This window comes from Benincasa hispida, chromosome 3, assembly GCF_027475165.1.
Source record: "Benincasa hispida cultivar pf3 chromosome 3, pf3_genome.v1.1, whole genome shotgun sequence".
In the NCBI taxonomy this organism is placed as follows: Eukaryota; Viridiplantae; Streptophyta; class Magnoliopsida; order Cucurbitales; family Cucurbitaceae; genus Benincasa; species Benincasa hispida.
Genome location: NC_143480.1, coordinates 22951620 through 22966908, shown reverse-complemented (window position 1 = coordinate 22966908; position 15289 = coordinate 22951620). Strand labels below are relative to the sequence as shown.

Below are 15289 nucleotides of genomic sequence, written 5' to 3'. Positions count from 1 at the left end.
AAGCTTAGCTAGAGACACAACAGAATCCCCAAACAATCAATGGTCAATATGGGTATTAACATTTGAGATTAGCCCATAAAAAGAATACCACTTACCATAGCTTTGCTTTGAGAAGCATTCGGCATTGTTTCTCATTTTCTTCTCTCATCGATTACACCAAAAGGGGTTTCACAAATAACATTAAAAAAACCCAAAGGGATTCCTTGCTTCCATCTTTCTTACAAGTTAATAATTCACACACCACACCTTAATTTCCTGCCCTGGAGAAACATATCCCCCCCTCCCTTCACTTTCCGTCCTTTCTCATCCTTTCTCCCATAACAATTTGTTGTTCTTGTTCTATGTCCAAAAAACTAAAGAGATTCCCAGTTTTTTTATGTGGGTCTTAAATGGATACCTTGTTTCGGCTTGTCAATCTTCAATCTGAACAATCTTACAATTCCAGTAGAACTAATTCTAGCAGTTCTAGATCTTCTAGACAAAACCAATATCATTACCATCAACACGAAGACGAAGAATGCTACAATCTTCTCATGGATGACGAAGATTTCTCATCGTCTAGTAATTCTAGACAATATTATAACCCATATCATCCTCACCCACCTTCTACCGCTACCCCCACCACCGCCACCGCCTCCACCACTCCAACTCCGATCGATCAATTCTCATTCGCTTCCCCTTCTCCGGATTTCAACTTTGAATTTTCCGGCAGGTGGGCCCCTGATATCCTGCTTGAAACCGCTAGGGCTATTTCTGACAGGAACAGCGCCCGCGTTCAGCAGCTCATGTGGATGCTAAACGAACTTAGCTCTCCCTATGGAGATACGGATCAAAAGCTGGCTGCCTATTTCCTGCAGGCCTTGTTTAGCCGTATGACAGATTCCGGCGACCGTAATTACCGCGCTTTGGCCTCCGCTTCAGAGAAAACATGCTCATTCGAATCAACTAGGAAAGTCATGCTCAAGTTTCAGGAGGTTAGCCCATGGACCACTTTTGGCCATGTTTCTTGCAATGGCGCATTAATTGAGGCTTTAGAAGGCGAATCCAAGCTACATATAATCGATATCAGTAATACATATTGCACTCAATGGCCTACTTTGCTTGAAGCTCTTGCAACACGCACCGACGATACGCCGCACCTCCGTCTCACCACGGTGGTTACCTCTAAACCAAGCGGTGGGACCGGAGTTGCCGCATCTCAAAAAGTAATGAAAGAAATAGGTACAAGAATGGAAAAGTTCGCAAGGCTTATGGGCGTACCTTTTAAATTCAATGCGCTTTACCATTCAGGCGACCTTTCGGAATTGGACTTTGCCAAATTAGACATTAAAGAAGACGAAGCACTTGCCGTTAACTGCGTCGGAGCTTTACGTTCCGTGGCGGCGATTAATAACCGTCGAGATTTCTTGATTTCGTCTTTCCGAAGTTTACGGCCGCGGATAATTACGGTGATAGAAGAGGAAGCTGATCTCGACGTTGGCGTCGATGGTATTGAATTTATGAGAGGGTTTCAAGAATGTTTGCGGTGGTTTAGGGTTTATTTCGAGACATTGGACGAGAGTTTCTCGAGGACAAGCAACGAGCGGTTGATGCTCGAGAGAGCGGCCGGTAGGGCAATCGTGGACCTAGTGGCTTGCTCGGCGGCGGACTCGGTTGAGAGGCGGGAATCGGCAGCGCGGTGGACTCAGCGGCTGCATGGAAACGGATTCAGTCCGGTGACGTTCAGCGACGAAGTGTGCGACGACGTTAGGGCGCTGTTGAGGAGATACAAGGAAGGATGGGCAATGACACAGAGCTCGGACGTCGCCGGAATATTCTTGACGTGGAAAGAGCAGCCGGTGGTGTGGGCCAGTGCATGGAGACCTTGACCTTCAATACTTGGATCATGAAAATGGTCCGGTCCGGTTCGATTCGGTTCGGTTCAATGACTTTTTGCACGTGTCTGAAGGATGGGGGAGTTTTTCGGTAAGGCCGTGTTTGATGGGAAAAAAGGTGGCAAGATAAATTAAATTATCTAATTTGAGTGATTTTAATAGAATTGAGGTACATTTAAATTCTTGATTGATTTGTCATCATTTCCCCTCTTTTATGAACTTTTTCTTTTTCTTTTTTTTTTTTTTTTTACATAATTGCCATTTCAAATTGTAGAAGCATCTTCGTGGATACAACGCATCTCATGTAGAAGGAAAGTTAATGGTAATTTTTTAAATGATATATGTAAAGTTAATGGTAGGAGCAAAATGTTAATGAATATTTTGGTTTGAGGAAAAATAACTTCAAGAAATCAGTAATATTCCCAATGTACGTATCTTAAATTCTTAATCATATTATCCCTATTGCATTCTACATGAGAATTGAAAGAAATGGCTTTAAATTTGATATCTCCTTATAAATATAAATTTTTAGAGAATAATTCTTTCCTTCAATAGGTAAGCATGTTAACCAATCCATTTTCCTTCTTATTCAACCACGAGGCTTAGGGAACTAAGTTTTAAGATGTTTTTAATGCATCCAAAACTTGAACTTATATGAATCTGCATAATAATATAACTCACAATTTTAGTTATTTTCATTTGTTGCCTAAAAAATGCCTAATTATGATTCACCCGTGAATAAATCCAATAAAAAATCAAATATAATTATTTTGTAGATGAGAGATTGAATCTTCAAATTAAAATTGAGTTGATTTAGGCTAAGGGTATTTTATTTCTCTACAAAATTGCAATATATTTGGGAAATCAATTTAAATAATATCTTAGAAAAGGTGGAGATAAGAAATCAAATCATTTTAAATAATATCTTATCCATTAAAATATGCTAGAATTGATTCGGCAAGGTTACATTTTTGTTCTAAAAAAGTGTAAGATACTTGGACTGCATCGGAAATGGACCACTTATATAGAATCATATTATTAAAACGAAAAGTTTCCCCACAATCGTCTCAATAGGAAGAGAAGAGAGGTCCAATTTTACAAGTGGAGTTGGTGGAGAAAGATTATATAGTAAGATGATAACAGGAAGCAAAATGGCATTAAGAAACAAGCTAAATGGTATTAAATTGGAAAGTAATAAAAAGAAGAGGAAAAGAAGGTATGGGGTTTAGGGAACTTTAAGCTTTGAGGAAGAGGGCTTGGAATCTTAGGACGGCCGCTGAGTTGAGCTGTCTCTGGAGGAATCTCTTGCAAAGGTGTTCGCCCATTAGTGGCACAAATGGGTTGTAGTGGCCCTCATGTTGTCTTTCATTTGCCTCTCTATCAATATATCTATTCTCCTTTGCTACAAAACTTTTGAAAAGTCTAGGATCTTTCATATTGGAATTGACAGAGGAAGGGAGGAGGGTGGTTCTGTTCTGGTGTGTGTATTTTTATTTTTAATTCCTCAGTTTTCTTGCTTTTTACATTATGGCCCCCACTAATGAAGGGGAGAGGGGAAGAAAAAAAAAAGGAAGCTCTTCCACCGGTGATGCTGATGCTGCTTTTGGCCCACAGAAGATGGGGGGGTTCGCTTTTAAATTACAAAAATACGGAAATAGAAAGATGAGGGCGTATTTGATGAACTACGTTTATATATAAATAATACCTGAGCCTCACTTTCAAGCTTTCAACCATTTTCTGACTAGTCTTTTCTCAATTGAATAGCCAGCCGTTTATGAAGCGCGAGGCAAGGATTAGGAGCCACAGAAAACTACATGCAAACTTCTATTTCATCGTTGACACTTTAAAGTCTTCGCTTCACATCGCATCTTCTCTTCCAACACATTCTATAAAAGTTGATGTGGGCTGGTCCATATCGTGGCCTTAAAGCTGCTGCTGGCTCTTTCCTTTAGATGCCTAATTGTGTTACTTTTCAGTTTTCACTTCATGGGACCGAACCAATAACCTCCTCACCACGACGTTGAAAACTGGCTCTCAGTTTTCTTTTCCTTTTCCTACTTTTGTTATCAACTGTGGAATAACCCCCACCCATATGAATAGTCTGTCGACTGTCAAAGGGCACGAGTCACCTCATGGGCTGTGCAGGCTGTGCTTCCTTTTTGGTCCCAATATCCTCAACTTCAATTCAATCAAATTAACCAATTTAAACCCCTACTGATTTAGCCAATCTCAGCTTCACCATTGAAGAATAACTTTCTTGCAGGAAAAGTAAAAGATAAAAAGTAACATAAGGTTTGTCTACTCATTCATCATTGAAAGCTTACCAGTTTCGAAAATGTGATACAACCATATAGGTTCAAGCAAAGCCTTTGCCTTCTCTAATTGATAAAGTCCATCTCCATTACATTCTTCTATTTCTCTCTCTATCTGAGGGTAGCAACGTCGTAATGAAGCCAACATTATGTCACCCCACTCTCTGTCGTCAGCACTGTATAGGCTTCGGCACACAAACTGTAGAAGTCCAAGTACCAGCCCAAAATCCTTTCTTTCCAACCCAACTTCTGAACCAACCATAAAAATCACTCCAACTGCATCCAAAATGTGGTGATCTCTTTTCAAAAATGTGACAATCATCTTCAGAAATTTCTTAAATGTGGAAGAATTATGTTTGTTGGAGGATCCATCGTCGTCCCCCTCCTCGGCAGAATCTTCACTCGTATTAGAAAGTTCAATCTTTCCAACGATTGAAAACCATGAGGGAAAATAGAATTTGGTCTGCTCAAAAAGGTTGATGTACGCCTCCTCTCCTTCAACAGGTCTCATTGTGCAACTGGCTCCCAACGCCAAAATCAGATCAGGAAGCCAAGCCTTTGCCACTGCAACAAGACGTGATGCATAAGCAGACCCCAAGTGTACTTCAGTTAAGGCAATCAAATCAAGCAAATAATGACCAAGAATTGAAGTCTCTGTCAACAGGGAATCTTCCACACGTCTTGATATTTCACCCAATAACTTGGCAGCATAGGTCCACGAGCTCTTTAGACACAGAAAAATTTCTTTCATTTCCGCATCGATTTGAATATCTTTGTAAACATGTTGGCCTAAAATCGACGTGATGGATTGCATATACTCTGACGCGAATTTCAAGCACAATTCATACTTTTGTGAAAGAAACCCCATGGAAATAGCATCAACAATGAACTTGAGGACTGCTATAAGGTTCTTCACCTGCTTCAACGTCTTTTCTGAAGCATCAACACATCCTACATGAATAACTACAAATGTCAAAAACAATTTATGCCATTCATGTTTAGAGTAATAGTCTACATGCTAAAAAGCATCTCAAAAAATCCAAGATTTTACTTCAAACTTGAATCCCAAAACAATTAGATGCATGGCTCTTTTTCATTGTCTCCATCAACTAAGTAGATACTATCATCTGACCTAACTTCAAGAATAAGGAAACCTATAAGTCTTAATATTTTGAGTTTATCCCTGTGATTACTGAAGAATTCAAAATCAGAATGATATTACCAGGATTAATACAATAATCATAATCATATTAACTGGAACTGTTTAAAAAATTAAATTATGGAGTATCAAGGCATCTCAACCTGTCGGCTCAATTTAAAAAATTAAGTTATGGAGCATCAGGACATCTCAACCTGTCAGCTCAATGCTAACAAAACAAATACTTTGACGTTCAGGTATCATTTTAGATTGAAGTATTAGTTGAAAAAGTTTTACACTCTCAAGAGTAGAATTTACAGGAGAATTGCTTACCTCCCCGAAGGGAGTGAGATCGATTTGTTCCAGATTCCTTCAGCTTTTGATCTACATGTTGAGTCGATTTTCCATTATCTTGCTTGGCTTCATCAGGGGAATCATCTGACACGTACAGTTTCTTAACACATTCAAGCAAGTGATCAAGCGTCGTCTCCAATTTTTCCTACAGAAGAATGACAGGAATTGAGAGTCCGTTAATATAGAATTATACTGTAAAGCTAAAAAAGTGGAACAGACAGTTCAATTGAAATGCCCCGGCCCACTTAATCAAAAAGAAACTTTGCATTAAACACTTCCCTCAACTAGAATAAGATCTAAATTATAAAACTTCCAATTTTCATCAAACAGGAGTTATTAACTAAACAGCTAAGCAATTTAAGGTGGAAGGAAAAGAGATCTGGATTGGAATATATATCTATTGCAATTTAAGGCACCACATACATTTCATTCTATTATCCAACGGAAAAGGGGCTATTACTTAAGCATGGTTTTATAGACTAACATTAAATAAGCACTTGCCTCTGAACTACAAGAATCTGGAATTTTGTTCTTGGTTCCACTATTACTCGGGATATATTGGCCGGCCTTCTGAAGAGTCATGTGCAAAGCAAGAGATGCATATGCTAGAACGGGAGATACATCCATAAAGTCATAATTGACGCATTGCACAATACTAACTTCGCAGATGACCTTTAAACTAAGAAATATAGTCTCTATAGTCTGGCAACTCAATAAAGCATTCTTTGTTTTTTCATCTGAAAGCAAATCTTTAACTTGCCACGACATTCCTACTGCAACAAAGTAGTCTTCTTCAAAGCTCAGAGACTTTTTTCCACCAAAATGCTTTAATCTAGATAGTATTTTTCCTGATAATTTGCATTTCTTTCTCTTTCCAGAGGAAACACTGAGCTTTGGAATTTCAGTTCCAAATTTAATATGGCAACGATATGCAGATTTCTGCAGTATCAATGTCATGGCTTCAAACATAACGTCCAATGCATCACAAGCCTGAAAAAACTTATGGCCAGACCTCACTTCAGCTTGCTTTTCTATGTCTCCTGATAATCCATGACAGTTTGTAAGTAATTGCATGCACTCATCAAGAAGATCCGTAAAATCATCAGGAGAGAATGAGGAAAAGATGTTGAATAAAGAAGATCGAGCACACCTAGATTGTGCTACCAAGAGCAAGCTCTTCAATTTTTTAGCGGTGAACAAATCTTTGAGATCGATCTTGTAACATGGCTCCTTCGAAATGCAGCTGCAAAGGTATTTAGCTGAAAGAAGTAAACCATCAATGTAATTTTCATCTAGCTTGGCAGAGGACGAAACCAAATCAATTAGCGCTCGAACAAGTTCCACAATGGACTTAAGTGATGCCCCTTCTGATGCAGCAAATTCACAAAATCTTGCTCCAGCCATGGGAGATCTTTTTATAAGTGTAATGCAACGGCTGCATGCCTCTTTAGTTGACACTTTGGTGGGGAAATACGATGGCATCAGCAATCTAGTAATTTTCTGACTAATAATGGGTTGATCGTGTGCAAGTACAGTTAACAATACATCTAAACTGACAACCTGCAGAGAGATTCGGGAATACATTATGGACAAAAACACACCTTTGCAGCATTTTTACTAGAAAAAATAGTTATAGACTTATAGGATACCCTTACCTTATTAAACTGGAAATCACGAACATCCCTGATAAGGAGGAGGAGATCTGCTAGAGCTACTCTTACCAAAAGAGCATTGTCCAGCATCAAATGTCCCAACCTTGGCAAGATCACTTTTAAAATCTCATGAGATTGGGGGTTCCCAAACAAATAGATTACGCCATTCAATGTTGAAAGCCTGACTTCATTGGATATATCACGTGACATTTCATCAAAAATCTTGGTAATGATCTTTGTGATGGTTGAAGAAGGGATAATTTCCCAAAATAAATAAAGAATGCGACAACAACCTTCAACTGCTACAACTCTCACATCTGGACTTTCATCCGTGAGAAGTTTCTCTATTAAAAAGAACTGTCTATCAAGCAATGTGTCTTTCAGCTCTTTTGTAGCATCAGGATTTTCAAGAGGAAACACATCCAAAAGTAGATGCAATGAATTTTGACGAACATTTGAATTTGCAACCTACAAAAAATTCAGCAGGATGATAAGAATCACATACTGACCAAAGCTTAATGTTTATATACTTCCAACTATAAGCAGAATCCCTTGAGTAAACTACACAATAGAAGCTGCACTATATTAACTCATTGTTGTCAGAGTTTCACGAACAAGGTTACAACATGCTGATATCTCTTTTATCCCTCCAAGAATCATAAACATTGGACATTTAAATTTCAAAGAAAATGATTTTACTTTCAACTTGTGAGAAAGACGGTGAATTAAATCAATTAGAACATTAAAAAGCTTAAGCTATTAAATTAGGACAATAGGCTATGAACATAAAACCTGCTACAACTGAGACCTCACTACAAAGCCTAAAACACTTACAAATTTAAAACCAAAACCTTAAAGCTCAACACTTTAGTTCATCTTCTAAAATGTTTACTGAAAACAAGATGATGAATGCAGACTACTGAATCTCAGAATGTTACAACTCACAAGAACATATTAAAAAGAGAGAAATACCTGCAGTGATCGAAATATCACAGGCTCAGTTAGACTGAAGAGAAGCTTCTCAACACCATCAACCGTTCGCTGGTTTATAAACCCTCCTAAAACCCTTCTAATTGAAGCAGCAAATACGCTTGTGCTCGCGTGAATGGCACCCTCCACCAAACCCTGCAAAAATCCATTTTCGATTTCATCCCTTGTATTTTCTTCAGAATTTCGCCAAGCACGAAACACAATGTCTCCATACCCCTCCAACATAGATTTTCTCCCAAACGGAATTTGGGATCGAATAACTGCCAATGCTTCCTTCAATAGCTGTCGACTTAAGCCAAAAGTATATGCAACAAATCGACGACCATCCTCGGTTTTCAAATACAAAGGAGCAATAACGCAACGAATTAGCAAAAATTTCAGATCTTCAATACTCTCGTCTTCAAAATCAAACAAAGAAAATGCCTCCCGAAGCATATAAACCTTGTGCACATCCACCTTCTTCTTTAGCGTCAACGATCTGGAGAGCAGGAAAGGGAGTGACTGAGAGATCAGAGATTCTCGCCCCGGCAAGTCCTCCTTCCACCATTCCTCGCACAAATTAGCAATCTCCGTAGATAATACTGAATCCGACTCAAATATAATCAAATTATCATGCAAGTCCCGAGCACACGGCAGTAAATCAGTCAGAGAAAATACTCTTTTAGGGTGCGAAATGCATAAGAGTACAAGGTACGACAGAATTTCAAGCTCTCCCAGAACTTTCTCCTTTCGTGAGTTCGCATTTGACCCATTACTCTCTAAACCTTCAAATTCCCGAGTTCTGGAGTGTCGCAAAGATCGTCGCAGACGTTTAGTGGAAGGAGGCTGGGGGGAGTTGGAGGGGCTAGGGATGCGTTGTGGATTAGGGTTAGTGCAATTGGAGCCAGTAAGATTCTGAAAAGTTGCGATGGCGCGAGAAATAGGAGGTTGTAGGGCAAGAGGAATAGAGGAGGTGTAGCCAGAAGAAGATTTTACGCCATGAATTAGGGTTTTGAGTGTGTGCTTTGACGACTTGAGGCTAAGTTTTACAGCAGAGGAGACGAATTCTTCCGCCGAGGATTCAAGAGAAGAACGCAACCTCTTCTCCATTGAGAACAGACTATTACGATATCTGTTTCGATATCCCTTTCTGCTATATTTGGAGTTGAAGTTCTTCCTTTGTCTTCAAACAGAATAACCGGAAACTGAAACTGAGGGAAAGCTGTTACTTACTTCCGTCCGGCACCAGAGGAGCATCACTTCATTCTGCTTCAGAATTCAACGGCGTGAACGGAGAAACGATGGCCACGACGGTCCATCTCTGTTCGACTCTGATCTGCGGTTGCGCGTTCTTCTTACAAATCGTAACGGACACGTGCGTCTAGTCTCGTCTAAATTTAAATTGAACTTTTTCGCGCGCTTTTTAAAGTGATGGACCAGAATCAGTCCCAAAATTGACTCGTTCTCAACGTCCTTACACTTGGCCCGGCCCAGTTTCGAGGTTATTTAAATATTTAAATTTAGGTATAATTACAAATATAGCGAAATCTATCGGTAACTCCAATAAACAAGTCTATTAGTAATAGCTAATTAGATCTAACTTTTGCTATATCTTTAAATTATTTTATACTATATTATATCTATTAATACTTTAGGACTAAATATACAATTGCCCCTTAAATTTTTATTAATATATTTATTAAGAAGTTGCCAGCAAATATAATTATAAAATTAAGATAAAAACAATGTTTTTGCTCCTTACATTACTATGAATGATGGGAAGATCTAAATCCCGGAAGAAAAGAAGTGAACTTTAATAATTAATCTATCCTGTTGAGATCTTAATATCCTTTCCTTTCTAATTTACATCATACATATCCTAATTAAATAAGTTCATTGAAATTTCTTTAATATACTTTTTCCTTTTTCTTTCTACAATAGTAATTAGAGCAAGACTTGAATGAACTCTTAACATTGCCATTATTCATCAATATTAAATATAAAATTAACTCTTTATTTGTTTTGATATCAATAGGTTTCTAAAAAAATGTACACAATTTATTACAAGCATTAGTTAACTTACATGATGGATTGAAGAAAATTGACGAGTCAATTAAATTATTTAGTTCTTCTTTAGACATAATTTTGGTTTACTTACCAAAATTCAGTTCCATATATAATAACTTTGAACAAATTGAACTAAGATCAAAAACAAAGTTGAACTCAACGGAATACATTAAAAGAAAGCAGTTATTTATTTTGTCCTAAAAAAACTGTTCTTTATTACTTTTTCTTAATACTAAAAATATATTTTAACAAAAGTTAATGAAGGGATGTTTGCCCACGGACTTCTTAAGTTAGTGTTGAATAACTGAACTACACATGTTTTTAATAATATTCACTATTGAAGTTTGCATATTTATCAAAAAATTCTATATTCTCCTCCTCTCTTTTGCACATTTATCAAGAAACTTCATCGTTTCCTCTTTCTCTGTCTCTCCCTCTAACTCCAACCAAATAAGTACGCATTCCAAACTGATACTAAATAGCTCTAGACTTAAAAACAACTCGGCACCATGTTAGTTTTCTCCAATGTTAATGTGGATGGGTTAAAAACACAAGAAAAGCAATCCACTTAGGAGTGGAAATGGTATTGATGGAATCTTAACACTGAAGTTTGGCTCTCTGACTTTTGTGGATACTTAATTTCCTCTATTGCCTGTGCCTGTGTTTTCATTCCCATGGGGGAAAAACAGTACACTCTGTAGTCATCAAGCACTGTCAGTGTTTCCATTACAAACCATAACTAAAAGAGGGATCATATGTGGAGCCTCTGACACCATTTTGTCAGAAATCTCATTGGCTAACTTCTCCCACCATATCCCAACCAAAACAAATCTCTCACAGTCCCATCTTCATTATCATAATGCATCTCCCAAAGGATGCATCACAACACCAACTTTCAACCAAAATAATACAATCCTGCCCTTCTCCACACTCAAAATAGCTAACAAACCTTTTCTTCCTCCCCCTCTATAATTTCTCAACTAAAGCATATTCTCTACAGATCATATAACCAGACAGACGATAACGTCACATTCGGCAAGTAGGACGAGACATTCCTGAACTTCCCTTTTATCAGAAAACTCTTTTCCTGTTTCTGAATTGAAGGAATTTGAGAACCCTCATAAGGATCATCTTCAGAAACTTCTAATTCAACTTCCATGACAATAAGGAAGAGACCAGGACAGACTAATGACCATAAAATAGGAGAATAGAGTCAGCCAAGCCATATTAAACTCGGACTGTCTTTCAATAGATGAACTAGATATGGTGTCTGTCTAAACAAAGCTAGCTTCAACTTTCAGAGTCATCAAGTGATGAAAGAGTAAGGAGGAATCTAACAGTGGATCAAAAGGTATTCCAAAATTCTTATTAATGTTAGCTGTACTCTACCAAATGGCTCAAATGTTACACAGGAAAGCACAACTTTTCAGCTCCAGTGTATTGAAAGAGAAGGGGAAAGCATCCCAAGCCTCCCATCAAAAGGTAGGGTGGCAACAGATACTTAACAATAAAATTCATGATCATGATGACAAAAATAATGGAAGGAATTAAAACAAAAATAAATAAATATAATGAAAGAGCAAGTGACAACAACAAGTGATCATGAAGACAAAACATTAGCAATAACCACAACCTTCAGTCACCTTCAAGCATTCTCTTGGAATTTGATGGTTTTCTTGCACTAGGTCAGCTTCTTCTTCATCTTCTTCTTCTTTCTCTCCCTTCTCCAGGCTATAGCTATCCCTTTCTCTCATATTTACTTCTCCCTTATTTCTATTTTTCTTGTCTGTCACTGCTGGATCCTTTATTGGGTATTGGAAAAATGGAGCCCCAATCATTCGATCAACAAAATTTTATCTCGAACAACAATGTTGGAGTGAAAAACATCCTAGATTCTCATTATTAATACCAAACTACGTTTTGCTATGGCCGATGAATCTTCTTCTCTGGACAATCTGGATTGGAGTCCTCAAATGTGAGTCGTCTCTTACTCTTAGTACCAGACGCGGAGGTAGCAGAACGGTTGTCAACAATATTAGGTGTGGTGGTGCAGATTGAAGACGATGGAGTGCCAGTTAACTCTTCTTTCACGTTTTCTTTCTCTGTTTTTAGCATCAGATTATAGCAAAAGAAGACATCTTCCTGTTGCATTTTTCAACAATGCAGGAAGAAAATAAGCAAACTAACAAGAAATGCGAGATATGCACATCAAATCTGATTTATGCATTACGAACTATCTGAAAGTAGCATAACTCACATATTCTAAAGACCCAAATGAAGTTATCGCTTTCAATTTAAGCTCCAGTTGTTCTCTTGTCATCTGAGCATCAGATGAAGCTAATAATGAAGCAGCTGCTATAATAGATGGTCTATGATCCACCAAGTTAATCTCTGTAGCGTAAGTCTCAGTTTAATGAACAGATCAATTGAAGTTGCAAACGAAGAAGCAATTAATCATGAAATGGGGGATCGGATGGTACCTTTCACTGTCGCCATTACAAACTTCGCAGCTTTAGAGAGTAATCCTTGTGAATTGGAATCGACAAAGATCGTTCTTATTAAATACTGCAAATAAGAAAAGGGAGTAACTGAGCTCATTCTCCATCCCAAAGTATTGAGAATGTACAGTTCCATTCTTTGAATTGCCTTGCTTTCCATATCAAATCCCTCTACTTGAAGGCTCGATAACTTAGGGGTTTTAGATTCCTCCATCTTAGCAGCCAGTGACAAGCACCCTACAGCCAACAATCGGAAAATCCACGACCTCTTTTGCTGTTCGTCAATTACAGACAGTCAATCAATTAATCAAACACTTGATCGGCAAAACCCAACATTCAGATTGACGGATTAGATTGCTTACTAGGTTACGGATTGATAAAACTCGATCGAAGTAGCTGATGGATAGATACGCAGTATGAAATTGAAATCCAAAAAGTACCCGACTCTGAATCAGAAGACACACAGAAAACCCAGCTATAAAATCCCCAAAAAAAACACAGAAAATGAAAAACAACCCATAAACACAAATCGATTAAAGAGGGGAAGTTCAATTATAGGTTAAAAATAAAAGACGAACTTTAAGAATCCACTCAACAGCATCCCATCGGACACTCCTCAACCAGCTCTGAATTGCAGCCGGGGAATCGTTAACGGGCAAAGGGGTCCTAGATTCAGTCTCAGTCTCTCTTGCAACTAAGATCTCAAAATACTCATCATCATCATCGGCAAAAAAGAAGGGAAGAGGGTCGGAAGGGGAAGTGGGTTGGTCAGTATGGTCATCGTCAGTCAAGAAAGAAGCATCTTCTTGGCACAAAAGACTGGAAAGAGAGAAAGAAGAAGCACGGTCAGTAGTGTACCCCATATCTGGGCGTCGGCTGCTCTGTACATTCGAACAAGAAGAAAAATCTAAGAAAGGGGAATGTGGGTAATTATGTAGAGAAGCTTAACTGGTAAACCCACGAAAGCCCAAGTTGAGTTTAGGGGCAAAAAAAGGAAATAGAGAGAGAGGAGAAGGGGGGGGGGGAGAAAGAAGGGGAAGGTAAGGGAAAAAAGAGGGAAAAGAGTGGACTTTGGGGAGTGGGGAGGCGGGCGAAAATAGCGGTTTCGTTGCCGCCAAAATAAGCGGATGAGATATAGAGTTCTTTTGGATCTTCAATCGCATACCATTTTTCTCTTCATATCATATCAACAATTCTCTCATTCAATCCCTCAATTTCTGTTTTCTTCTTTGTTGTTTTCATATCAATACAGAACCTCTCCATTTTTCATTTTCCTTATAAATAAACTCTGTTTTCTTTACTCTGTACTACACTAAAAAAATTATTTACTATATAACATTTACATGTTTTTTATATTTTTTTCCTTTAAAAAAATACAAATTGTATACGTTTTTAAACATAGCATGTGACTTGTTCTTCTTTTTTTTTAATTTTTATTTTACCCCATTGTTTTTTTTTTTTTTTTTTTTTAAGTGGAAAAGAATGAAAGAAAGGCACTATTATATGGTAATTTTGGATTTTTGTTGAGATAACTTTTTAGAAAATTATAAGATGTTTTTTTATCTTCTCGTTCTTCACTGCTCTCTTTTTCTTAAAGGCAAATTCAAATTCAAGTTTAAAATCACAGCATCTGCAGAATAACTTCACCTGAATTACAAAACGTATATTTAGAAATAATTTTGTGTTGAGTAAAATTTGAACATTAACCTCTATCTCATTCACAAACTTTTTACAGTTAAAAATTCAGTTAGGTGTGGTTTTTTTTTTTTTTTTTCCTTTTTTTCATGAAAACTATTAAAGAGAACAAATTTGAAATCACGGTCAAATTTTAAAATCAATTTCATAAGAAAAACTTAAGGCTGGATTAGTTTTTTTTTTTTTTTTTTTTACATCACTAAGGTTGGATTAGATTATTGTTGCAGTGGGTTTCAGGTATTAGGTCAAATTCATGGCTAAACAAGAAAATTCATCCTTAAATTCAAGAGATCTTTTGAAAACAATTGATGATAAGTGATTAGTATATTAGTTAGTATTTAATTTAATTTATAATTTAGATTAATTGGTGTTTAAATAGTATGTTAGAATTAATTAATTAATTGTTTGATTTCTTTGCAATTGTAGCATGAGACTTTGATTATTTTTATAATAGAACTTTTGTTCTTTTGGAGAGTATTATCGTCTAAGTGATTTATTTCCCTTTTCTTGTTATGGATTGAGTCTAATATCTTTTTCTGTTGCATCAACGATGTTCTATATTCTAATAGGATTTCAAAAGCTTACCATTATAGCCTTAAAATGGCTGTTTAAAAACTCAAACTAACAATTACACTAACATTACTTAGGTTAAAATATTATATTGTTTCGTTCAATTTTTGTTCAAGCACTTTCTATAAATTCTAAATTTAGTCCTCAAAAGTTATTTTTT

At 37.2% G+C, this 15289-nt stretch overlaps 3 protein-coding genes across 3 annotated transcripts; 1 reads left to right on the top strand and 2 right to left on the bottom strand.

Annotated features, from left to right (window-relative positions):
• Positions 1 to 30: 30 nt before the first annotated feature.
• Positions 31 to 9683, bottom strand: HEB1 (ARM repeat superfamily protein). The gene is made up of 5 exons (XM_039025223.2): positions 8303 to 9683; positions 7334 to 7798; positions 6180 to 7238; positions 5658 to 5823; positions 31 to 5137 (listed from the first exon to the last, which is right to left on the bottom strand). The coding sequence occupies exons 1-5, from the start codon at positions 9407 to 9409 to the stop codon at positions 4173 to 4175; spliced, it is 3762 nt and encodes a 1253-aa protein (XP_038881151.1). The 5' UTR covers positions 9410 to 9683; the 3' UTR covers positions 31 to 4172.
• SHR (GRAS family transcription factor) lies at positions 390 to 2271 on the top strand. The gene has a single exon (XM_039027653.2). It carries the CDS (start codon positions 390 to 392, stop codon positions 1866 to 1868), a length of 1479 nt encoding a protein of 492 aa, XP_038883581.1. The 3' UTR covers positions 1869 to 2271.
• Positions 9684 to 11706: 2023 nt separating the features above from the next.
• Positions 11707 to 14120, bottom strand: LOC120072562 (cyclin-D5-1-like). The gene is made up of 5 exons (XM_039024953.2): positions 13443 to 14120; positions 13227 to 13310; positions 12847 to 13138; positions 12624 to 12757; positions 11707 to 12508 (listed from the first exon to the last, which is right to left on the bottom strand). Exons 1-5 carry the CDS (start codon positions 13725 to 13727, stop codon positions 12290 to 12292), a joined length of 1014 nt encoding a protein of 337 aa, XP_038880881.1. The 5' UTR covers positions 13728 to 14120; the 3' UTR covers positions 11707 to 12289.
• Positions 14121 to 15289: the final 1169 nt, after the last annotated feature.

Bases quoted from the DNA above. Each gene is read 5' to 3' on its own strand.
- SHR (XM_039027653.2), top strand. From the start codon at position 390: ATGGATACCTTGTTTCGGCTTGTCAATCTTCAATCTGAACAATCTTAC.
- HEB1 (XM_039025223.2), bottom strand. From the start codon at position 9,409: ATGGAGAAGAGGTTGCGTTCTTCTCTTGAATCCTCGGCGGAAGAATTC. The intron at 5,824-6,179 runs GCAAGTGCTTAT...ATTCTTCTGTAG, and splicing joins CAGATTCTTGTAGTTCAGAG to GAAAAATTGGAGACGACGCT. The intron at 5,138-5,657 runs GTAAGCAATTCT...TTATTCATGTAG, and splicing joins ATCTCACTCCCTTCGGGGAG to GATGTGTTGATGCTTCAGAA.
- LOC120072562 (XM_039024953.2), bottom strand. From the start codon at position 13,727: ATGGGGTACACTACTGACCGTGCTTCTTCTTTCTCTCTTTCCAGTCTT. The intron at 13,139-13,226 runs GTAAGCAATCTA...ATTGACGAACAG, and splicing joins TTTTATCAATCCGTAACCTA to CAAAAGAGGTCGTGGATTTT. The intron at 12,509-12,623 runs GTGAGTTATGCT...AAAATGCAACAG, and splicing joins CATTTGGGTCTTTAGAATAT to GAAGATGTCTTCTTTTGCTA.